We start from the raw sequence: 11,069 nt of genomic DNA on the forward strand, positions 1-11,069 counted from the left end.
AGCTCTTCATTTGAGTTTTGATAGTGTTACTTTTGTTTCATCAAGAATCCAATTAAGAGATCTTTGAGTTAAACCCTGAGTTGAATAATTAATCATTGTCATCTCCACATTCTTCGAGTCTTGATACATACTTCTCTCAATCTCCGATTTGATCCATTTTTTTTTTGTTTTTTTTTTATTTTGATTTCTCCACTTCACTCGTTCATTTTTCAAGAATCGATTACTCAACCCAAATCCAACAACACCTTCATCCAAGATTCATCAGATGGACCAACCTCAACATGATTCAGTGGAATCTCATTTAGTTTCTTCATCTCATGATCCATCTAGTACTAAGAATACTAACAACAACAATAACAATCCCAATAATCATCAGAAGAATGTGAATTCAGTCAATTCTAATAACATTAACAATCAAACCACCACTCATCAACCTAGACTTAATAATAATACTTCAACTCAATCTACTTCAAATAACACTACTCATGATCATTCACTCTCAATCGATCATCATCATCATCATCTTCATCTTCATCATTCACCTAGACCTACAAAACGAAAATTAATATTACTGGAACCTATCGATTCAAATCAACTCAATGTCATCAATAACAAAAACAATCCTATCAATTCGACTACCCTGACAACTAACCAACATCATCATCATCATCATCATCACAATCTAATCAAAACCCCTATCTTACAACAACAACCACAACAACAACAACACTCATGTCAATGTGATCAATCTAATCCCAACTCCTTACTTTCTTCGAATTCTTCATTACCCTCTCCCACTAATAATACTAACCCTATCACCAACACCCCTCTTCCTTTCCTTTCATCAAGTTTACCCCTTCTCCATCATCCAAGCCCTCCTCATCCTCACTCACATACCCTACTTCCACTCTCAGCCCCACCCACTCGATCTCACTTTGATCAACAATCCATCAAATCTGCAAGTCTTCATCGACATCGATTCCTTTCTCGCTCTCGACTTAAATCTCTCAATCATCATCATCATCATCCCTCTCCTGTATGCTCCTCTTTACCTGCTTCTCGCACTCAACCAGATCAACAATTGCCCAACAAACGCCCCTGTAATCATCATCCTTCGCTCATCATCAATTCTTCAGCCTCTCGACCTATCCTTCATCTACCAACTATCATCAACTCAGCTCCTTTGCCCCGAATGCGCAAATTAACTGATGGTATGTCTCTTGTCTCTTTTCCTCATCTGTCCAAGCTCATCTTTTGGGTTTCTCGTGAATCTTTCTTCACACACAGCTTCACGTCCCACCCAAATGCTCTCGCTGGCTCCACACAAAACATTTCGAGCCACTTCTCTACCTCCATCCTCACCCACCAAGAAAAGAAGAAAGGATGACGACGTGGTCAACACCAGATTGAGCTCCAAAGCCAATCTACGGGCTTCTGCTCATAAATCTTCTCGAGCCGCTCGCTTTCGTCATTCGCGCCCAAAACCAACAAGTCCTGCCGTTGATCATCGTACCTCTTCATTCACCACTCCTCCAAAACCCTCGGCCGATACCTTCACCCCCATCTTGGCTCCTGGCTCGATCCCTACGACAGACAAGAGCAAGATACATCCTCTCCTCCTCAATCATGCGGCTACGACACGACCCATCTTCAAATCGACTGTTCCTTTTCTTCCTTCTACTAATGCTAATTTACCAGTTGTTTACCGATCTCGTTCGGCTCAAGAATTCAGCCTTCCTATCCAACCCACTGCTCCAGTCTACGTCCAACTGATTGCTCGACATGCTCTGGATCTTCCTCGAATCAATTCAATATCCGCATCTTCTAAAACCAACTCTTCATACCCACGTTCATCCAAGCGCACCTCGGGTTACTCTATCGATTCTTCTAGCCTCGGAACTGCCCCGGAGATCAACTTACCCTCCTGGATACCCCCTATCACTCGGTCATCGATGGCTGAGCTCGAGTTTGTGGAAGTTTTGAAGAATGCTCAACTTCGTCATGATATCGTGTTCGATGATGTACTTCGATTTCGTCCCAACTTGGATGGTGATAGGTTAATGAATTTGTCAACATCTTCACTGCTTTTTGATTTCACAGTACTAATAGGTTGCATTTTTTGAAACAGAGGGCAGCGTAAGCGTCTGGTTGCCGATCGATATTGGATCGCGATTGCTCGGGAACTAGAGGCCAATTGTCGTTGTGCAGCCTTTGTTCAACGCTTTCCTGACCGACGTCCAATTTCTACTGCACCCGATCCTCGGCAAGTACTCGGATGCGTTTGTTCAGGAGGTCAGTTTAACGAAGCCTCATCGGAACCAAACATCAAACCTGGCACAATCCCCTTGGATCGAATTCCTTCAAGAATCCCACCTTTGGTTGAAGAATTGAGGAATATCCTACTTTCACTCGTCGTACCTCGGTCACAAGCTTTGTGCCCAAACAAAAATACAGATCCTAGCCCCTCTTCTTCAGCTCATGATGTGATTTGTTCAACCCTCGATCCAATTGAAATCAGTCAAAAACTTGAAAAAGGTCGTAGGATCGATATGCCTGCTTTAGCTAGGTTCTTAGGTTTGGTGCTTAAAGGACACTGTGCACCCATGAGAGATAATATTGTGGACGGAATGGTCTCTCTAATCTCTGGGGAGGCCAAAGACTTTACTCTTGAGCCTGACCTACAGAATTCAGCACATGATAGTCTTCAAAAGAGCTCTTACGCTGGTTTGGCTGGTGGTCTGCGAATGTCGTTTGAGTTATTAGAACTAATGAAGCTGGTATGTCTTCACAAACTTTCATTTTAAATCCTTGCACACACTTGTCATCTTGCTCATTTGGATTTTGTGATGGTCTATCCAGGATATTGCGAATCATCAACTACGCACACTTCGACCTGTGCTACTTGAAACCGCTCTTGAGTTCGAGATCCGACACTTCCGTGATCAGTTGATCAAGCGACCTTCGATCGACCGTACCAAGCGTTGGTACTCAGAAGCGGTGGCCCGAGTTCAAGGCAGTTCAGGATTATCTAATCTCTTACCCGCAGAGCAGATTTCCAGAGCTGTGCAAGATGGTCTGCTTGAGTTGGTCTTCAACTTACCTCAAACCAATCCTCCAAGCCGATGGACAATCCCCCTCAGCTTTCCATTCTCATCCGCTTCTCCTCCTTCGGATTCAGCCCTGACGCCTTCACCATCACCAAGTTTCGTTCCCGAGACCTTCAGTATGGATACCATACGCCTTCAGACACTTCATTCGGACTTGACCGACTTGACGATTGCATATCTGATCATTATGCTTTTCAAGCAACTCGTTGGGCATTCAAAGCTCAAGGAAGGAGATGTGGAAACTCTGAAGTCAGAATTATGGGTGTTGATGTCTGAGCCTGGTCTGAAAGTGAAGGGTAAGCCAGGCATCGGATTGAAGAAGATTGAGTCAAAATCATGGAGAGCTGGATTCGAGAGTGTACTTCTACACATTGGATCAAGAATCGAAAGCCTCAGAAATGGAGAAGGTGGGAGTAAAGGAGAAATGAGAGCGGCAGTACCTGGGAAGGAATTGATGAAAGTGATTCAGAATTGGATGGATCAACATCTTCGACTTCAATCTACCTTATTTGCAATTACGATTCGTAGATTGAGAGAAACGGTTGAGTTTGTGATCAATGAAGAAAGTGAAGCAGCCGAACGAAACCCATCATCAAATATTCCGACTTGTTTAAGGACTGGACGATCATTGAATTCTATTTCAACACATCATCAAGATAAACAAGAAGAGATTGAAGAGGCTAATAGATTGAAACACAAGAAGGGAAGTGATGGAGGAGTGGAGATTTGGAAAAAGAGTGGATTGGTCGAACTTGAATATGAGATTAGGGTGGTTGGAAACCGATTGAAGAAATTGTTAAAATATCATCTTAGAGGGTATGGTGGACTTTATGCTCATTTATCTAATCTTACTACTACTGCTACACCCACTACTACTACTACAACTACTACAACTACTGTTTCTTGATACTTTATAAATATACACTCCTTTTAGTTTATCTGTTTGTTTTTGCCTGTTTGTCTTATCCTTTCTTTCATTAGTTAATATAAATGTGCTTGCTTCTTTTTTGGGGGGAGGGATCTCTTTTTTTTTGATATAGTTAATAATTTTTTGGATTTGGGTTTTTCTTTCTTTTTTTGATTGGGTTATAGTAGCAGTAAAGGTGATTTAGGGTTGGGTTTCTTTTTTTGGTTTTTTTTTGATATTGAAGAAGGAAAAAGTAGAGAAAAAAAGATGATATGTTGTGTGTGTGTTGGGTTTGGTTTGGTTTTGATCTTTTGTTTTAAAAAAAATAGTTGTGTGTGTGTTTTTTGGGGAGAGTGTTGGTTTGTGTAGGAAAGAAAGTTTTTTTTTTTGATTGTGAGTTTTGATTTTCTTGAGATGTATTGGAGATCGATCAAATGTAAAGCTTGGCTTTTCTTTGATTTCAAGTCATTTTGATCATTTGTTTTAAAGGTTTTGGTTGAACTTGGTATGTATGGCATTCAGGAGGTTCTTTGTGTCAAAACCTTATCTTTGGCCTTTTTGGCCTTAAAGCTAAATCTTATTGCACAGGTCTTATGTAACTTTGACACATTGAAGCTAACAAACCACCAAGGCTTCTCGGATGGGAAGCATGCCATCTTCAGGCTCAGCAGAATCCTAACAAGTAGCATCAAAGACATAGTGGTTATCTGCTGCAGTAGTGAATGTGCCTGTAAGGCATTGAGGTGGATCATCTTGATAGGCCAAGGAAGTTGAACTGTTTGCATTGTAAAAAAACTGCACCAGAAATGTATGAGACAGTTTGACAAGTATCAGAGCTTGGAACCCATTGTGCTACAAATGGGTATGGTTTAGAGATGCAAGAGGAGCTATGAGGGTACCTCTAGTACTAAGATGGATTGCTCTGGGTCCTGGTTATCACTAGTTTTCTTGCACTGCGGGTGATCATGAAAAAATTCAAAATTTAGACTCTTGGAGATTTAGATTTTTTTGGCATTGCTTATATCAATTTCAAATGATCTCTGCTCAACATTGCCTGCACCGCCAACATATTTACCTCGGATTGAAAAATCCAAGGTATCATTGGATTCCAAACCTTGGACAGAAGCTGTCTGAGGTTTTGATCCAAGGCAATTCTCAGCGCGGAAGATTACCTGGAACAAAAACCTCGGACAGGGTCTGTCCGAGGATTTACCTCTGATGATGCCTCGGATTCTGCAACCCGAGGCATCTATGTTGGCAGTGCTGTACAGTGCCCTCCAAAAATTTTACGTACAGTTTTGTAAATACAGCTGTGTGTTGAAGTACTAGTGCTACAAATAAGAGTCCAATACAATATCACACCGTCTCCCATCAACACCAAATCATGAAGACACGATCCCTGACATCCAAGGAGAGGGCTGAAATAGTTGGGGCAAGGAAGTCTGGGCTCACAATGGGTCAAATTGCAAAAAAACTGAACCATCCTCGATCAACGGTTTCAACAGTGCTTTCAAACTACCAAAAGAATGCCACCACCAACCCTCAGAATCACGCTGGTAGACCCAAGAAGCTCACCAATTGCAATCGAAGAACTCTAAAACAAACCTTGAGGAAAGATAGGCGGAGGACACTTTTGGAAATCTCAGCTCAGATCCCAACTCAAGTCTGTCATAACACTCTTAGAGCCGAGATCAAAGACATTGGTTTCAATTCTCGCATTGCAGTCAAAAAGCCTTACCTGAGTGTTCAACATTGTCGGAAACAATTAGGTTTTGCTCTAGCATACAAAGATTGGACTGTGGAGGACTGGGAATGAGTGATTTGGACTGATGAGTCATCCTTTGAGATTGGAAAGATGTCAGGCCCAGTGCGAGTGTGGCGAAAGAGTGATGAAAAGTTTGAATTGGATTGTCTCACCCCGAGTTTCCAAAGTGGTCAATCTTCAGTCATGGTCTGGGGTGCTTTTACTTCATTTTGCAAGCTTCCTCTTGTCTTAATTCCACCTGGACGACGTTCTTCTTCCGACTTCATCTCGATTGTCTACGAGCGGGCTTTGAAACCTTTTGTGACCCATCCTTGCTGTCCTTCTAACCTCATCTTGATGGAGGATGGTGCTCCAGTTCATCGGAGTCAGGCTTCAAAGGAATGGCATGCCAGTCATTCAATCCTCAAGTTGGACTGGCCTGCAAACAGTCCGGATCTCAACCCGCTCAAGAACCTTTGGAAGATCCTCAAGAGCTTGATTTCCAAGGAAAAGCAACCAAAGTCTCAACAAGAGATGTATCATCTTCTGGTGTCTAAGTGGATGGCTATCCCAGAAAGCAAGCTCAAGTCACTTGTTTCTTCAATGCCTGAACGGATTCGAGCGGTGATGAAAGCTAAAGGGGGTGCAACTTGGTGGTGATTCTGCTTTGATTCTACTGCAATATGTTGTTCTAAATACGTAGCCTGAGCACTGCCCATAGTGAGAAGAATGCTTAGAAATGCATTTTGTCATCAAGAGTGTAGTTATTGGTCCCTTTGAAACATTTTTGATGACCATACATACAGAGCAGATGTGCACTGTACGTAAAATTTTTGGAGGGCACTGTAGGTCAATTCAATTTCCTGGATTGACTTTAACCTAAGTATATCTTTTTTATCAACTAAAAAATGTATGATACATCTCTTCTCAAAATTGTTTTCATGGGTTTTTTTGTTTTTTTCTCTCTCAAACACCTCTGCAAATAGTATAGGTGTGCAGGATGGCTGGGTGTGTACTGTGGGCAGAAGACTCAAAGGGCTGTGGAAGCAGAGAAGCAGCTCTCAAAATGAGAGCACAAGCCACACATTGCAGGAATGGGAGGAGGAATGGGGGCAGGAATTAGAATTCTTGGTATGAATTCTGAGACCTCTCAACCAAAAGAGGCCCAAAGCCTTCTCCTAAATCCTATGGAAACAAAGGTATGTGAGGAAAATTGACTCTTGGCACATCTTCCTGACACTGAATTCAGCCCTATATTTTTCTTTATCTCTCTACATTATTGTATCCACTTTCTATTTGGGACACTAGAGGGCTTCACAACATCTGAAGAAGAGGATAAGGTGGATGCCAAATTTCCAAAAGTAGATGAAAAATGTGGAAATATCATCTTGGTATTTACTGAAATCAAAACTAACTGCTTGAAGCTAGGCCAAAATGTTTTGTAAAATTAGATCATCCCACAAACATCACCCTACGGGGTGGCTAGCGGTCCACAACTAAGCACACACACAAAAATTTTAACTAAAGAAATAAAATGAAACCTCCTAAAATAAAGAACCCAAACTAGAAAAATATATACCATTGCCCAAAGAAAAAACCCACTACAAATTGAACAACAAATCCTCTACCTCTAAAAAGAGTCAATCAAACCCACATGAAAGAATAACAAAAACACTTGAAAAATAAAACAAAATAAAATAAAAAATAAAAAATCAACTACAACCGGGATGGCAAGGGTGGGATTTGAAAAATCACTAACTTATCAGACAATGATGATACAAAAAGTGAGGTTTGGAAAGAAATTGGTAAAGAAGAATTTGAAAACAAATGATGTCAAATACACCACCACAAACTTAAGATCACAAACCAAACCAAGCACTACACTTAATTATATGTAAAGAATTTTTTATATGTACCTGGCACCCAATATTCCCATTGGTAAGTAACAAGTGACCTACTACTATAATGAAGCTATGAGATGTCTTGGTCTCTTTGATGATTTTTTCTGACATTGGACTAACACCTGTTCTGTTCCTAATATTTGTATTAATCTCTTCATCTCAACTTGAGCAAATACTCTGCAAAGGCTCTAAATTGTCTGAGATTGGGAGATGATTCATCAAAAGATGGAAGTAGTTCATCTGAAGATCAAGATAAGTCATCATAAAATGAAGATAAGCCATCTGGAGCTGGACATAAGACTTCTGGAGATGGAGATACATCATCTGATTCTTAAGCTGTGTTATGATCTTGTTCCAATCACTATAAGGCTATTACTATACTGTGTTTATAATGAGGGTTTAAATTGAGATAGAGAAAGAGGGTGGTGTCAGTGTTGTGCAAGATGAATAGTAGAAAAGAAAGTTAAGAGAGAAAAGACTTACATATTTATCAAGATCTAAATCAAAGATCAGAATCGAAATTGAAACTAAATAGGAATTCGATTTTGAGGTCCAAAGTTAAAACTAATGAAAACAAAGAAAGGAGGTAAAGGAGTCAGTATGAGAACAAACAAAGAAGTGAATGGGAAAAGAAACTTACTTAAATGATGTCAAAATCGAAATCTAAATACATAAAGTCAAGGATGGGATAGTGTAGAAGAAGAGAAAAGAAATCAAACTTACATTGTAAATCGATAGTGTGAAGATTGAGCTGGAGATTGAGGATGGAGTGCGATCGAGAGGTCCAGATCGAAAGAGAGTGGAGGAGGTTGAGGTAGAGGTGGAGACGAGTGAATGAATAAAATAAAACTAAATCGAAAATCGACGGAAATCCAGTTGTGTCGTGACTTACAAGTGAAGTCCGATCGGAGGTAGTAAGTGGAGGTCAAATTGAAATTTCAAAAGAAGAGGGGTCTTGTTCGTTCGTGTGTCTGTGGAAAGAATCGCATCGTTTTCATTCTTTTTTGGGATCCATCGGAGGGATCATCGTGTTTTTTTTGTGTTATTTGCGTATCAGTGTTGATCAAAGAGTGTTCTAAGTTTTTTTTTAAAGTGTTCTAGTGTTCTGATTGTCGTATCAGTGTTCGTGTCTGGGTCTAAGTGTTATAATCGTGTCTTCATGTGTCCTTGAGAACGTATCAGTTTTTTTAGTGTTCTATCAAAGAATTAGAATATCATCTTTAGTTAGTGTGTCCGATTAAATCAAGTTCTTTGAGTATTAAAAGATAAGAAAGATAGATGGAGAAAACATAACCTCTATTGTTGTTTAGATTATCATTTGTAGTGATTAGTGTCTTGAAGAGGATCATTGTGTTTTTTTTCTTATATTTTCTGTTTGCTGAGCTCGGTCAGAAATCAGTCATCAACTCGTCAGGTTAGATTACAGTTTGAAATTACCTCAGACCGGGTTGAGTCAGGGCTGTAGTTGTTACATTTACAATAGCGGTACACAAATATCAAAACCGTATGGGAAAACCGTATGGAAAACCGCATGAAAACCCGCATGGTTTTTTTGATTTTTGCGGGGAAACCTAAAAAAACCATGCGGTTTCATGCGGATTTTTCATGCGGGTTTTTCATACGGTTTTCATATTTGTGTACCGCTAATTTTTACAATTTCACTTTTACATTAAAACTATTTACAATAAAACTCAACATCAACATAGTTTTGTATCACCCTCTCATATAGTGTAGTGTGGGGTACCGTTGGAATCCGCCAGATCTTGCGGATCTTCTAGTGATATTAGAATAGTGTTACGGATTAGATTTGAGAAGGTAGAAATTTGTTAGAGAATTGCTTCCGTGATTTTTTTATTTTTTTGAACTTTTATTTAAAGGTTGAGGGCAGTCTACGACAACCATAGTTTCACCTGTGTGGTTATTCTTTCTGCGCGGTGATTCTTCCCCTCTCCGGCTCAGCCTACGCTACACAGCGTAGGAGTTCTACAACGTTCCAGAAAACGTCCTCAAACGGTAGCCCCTTTGTGATTTCTAATGTTGGACACGGTAGATTGCTCAAAAGGACCAGATGCATACCATCTCTGGTTGTCGTACGCAAAAAAAGACAAAACTAAACATAAAAGTCAGTTGGTTTGATGTGAAACGATTTTTGAACATGCGCTGACATAGCACTTACCCTCACAATAATGACTACAGTGCCTGTTAACCGAGAGAAAGGTGTACTAGGCCAACGAAATAAGGATCTGGGGGCAATGTGGACATCACTACCTGATGATCATGCACGAGTTTTCAAACCTCATATTTTTTATACTCTATCTGGCCTTCCTAAACCTCAATCCGAGGATGATAGCGATGATGATCCCGAACCTGATGAAGTGTTACAACCTGAGGAGCTAGTGAAACTACAGGAATTATATGATGAGATCGTTTGTAAAGACAAAGTTGCAAAGGTTTATGCAAAGGTTGCTGCAGGTATGCCGCAAGGGACTTCACTTCCAGAATTCAACCGCAAGTCTCTCAAATGTGTCGACCGCCTTCACAAACAAGTTAGTTTTCTTTCTCTAATGTTCAACCTACAAACTGATTTTGATTCTCCTGTCCTTCTTGAGATTCATAACGAGTCGAACCGAATGGAATTCGGGTACTATCTCATTGCTTCAGGTACTCACGCAGCTACCAATGGACAGGCATCTGAACCCGGATGGTGTCGCGAATACACTTCTCACCCTGATATGGCCAATTATCTTCACACCAAGGCGAATTTCTCAACAATATTTGCAACTCACACCCAAGGTCTTTCTGTCAACGAGGCTGTTGCAAAGCAAATCGGTCACCAACCAACTTCAAAGCCAGCAAAGCAAGCCTCACCTGGAGATCTATTAAAAGGCAATTTAGCTCGCAAGCTCCGTTCTGAAATAGGTCAGCCATACATGTTTTTCTCCATCAATGAGAATATGAACTGATGCAATTCATCAGACAACTTGCTGAAAATCGAATCTCGAGGATTTCCTCGTGGACCCGACCCTGTTAACCTTTTACCAAGCAAGTATCCAAAACTGGAACTCATCCAGCTTCCGGGGTCGACGCTTACAAGTGAGAAGTTAAAGATAGGCTTTGACAAAATGACCAGTAGCACTCGCCAGCTTTGGCTCAATGACTTTTTAAACGGGAAATTCAAGATTAAGATCAAAAGCGTGCCTGGTGCAGATGAAATCGAGGCAGTAGGAGGAAGCAATATTGATGATGATAATAGAGAAAGTGGTCTTGCTCAAGGTAATAACGGTCTGGATGTAGGTAATAACAATCAATCACCAAACGTTGGAAATGAGCTCAATGATAAATATAGTCACGAGGAAGAAGAGGAAGAGGAATGGGGGGGTATTGATTTAAGTTCTTTTGTGCCCTTGTAA

General features: G+C 40.5%; 3 protein-coding genes across 3 annotated transcripts; 2 read left to right on the plus strand and 1 right to left on the minus strand.

Moving 5' to 3' along the window:
• Positions 1-265: 265 nt before the first annotated feature.
• On the plus strand, positions 266-4,014 carry MELLADRAFT_86876 (uncharacterized protein; the record flags this gene model as incomplete). Its single annotated transcript, XM_007403543.1, has 5 exons — positions 266-1,211; positions 1,288-2,056; positions 2,129-2,777; positions 2,860-3,083; positions 3,141-4,014. The coding sequence occupies 5 exons, from the start codon at positions 266-268 to the stop codon at positions 4,012-4,014; spliced, it is 3,462 nt and encodes a 1,153-aa protein (XP_007403605.1).
• A 3,804-nt stretch (positions 4,015-7,818) lies between these two features.
• Positions 7,819-7,983, minus strand: MELLADRAFT_86877 (uncharacterized protein; the record flags this gene model as incomplete). The annotated part of the gene is made up of 1 exon (XM_007404007.1): positions 7,819-7,983. The coding sequence occupies one exon, from the start codon at positions 7,981-7,983 to the stop codon at positions 7,819-7,821; it is 165 nt and encodes a 54-aa protein (XP_007404069.1).
• A 1,862-nt stretch (positions 7,984-9,845) lies between these two features.
• On the plus strand, positions 9,846-11,069 carry MELLADRAFT_86878 (uncharacterized protein; the record flags this gene model as incomplete). Its single annotated transcript, XM_007403544.1, has 3 exons — positions 9,846-10,205; positions 10,281-10,578; positions 10,636-11,069. The coding sequence occupies 3 exons, from the start codon at positions 9,846-9,848 to the stop codon at positions 11,067-11,069; spliced, it is 1,092 nt and encodes a 363-aa protein (XP_007403606.1).

Source organism: Melampsora larici-populina (assembly GCF_000204055.1).
Source record: "Melampsora larici-populina 98AG31 unplaced genomic scaffold MELLAscaffold_1, whole genome shotgun sequence".
Classification (NCBI taxonomy): Eukaryota; Fungi; Basidiomycota; class Pucciniomycetes; order Pucciniales; family Melampsoraceae; genus Melampsora; species Melampsora laricis-populina.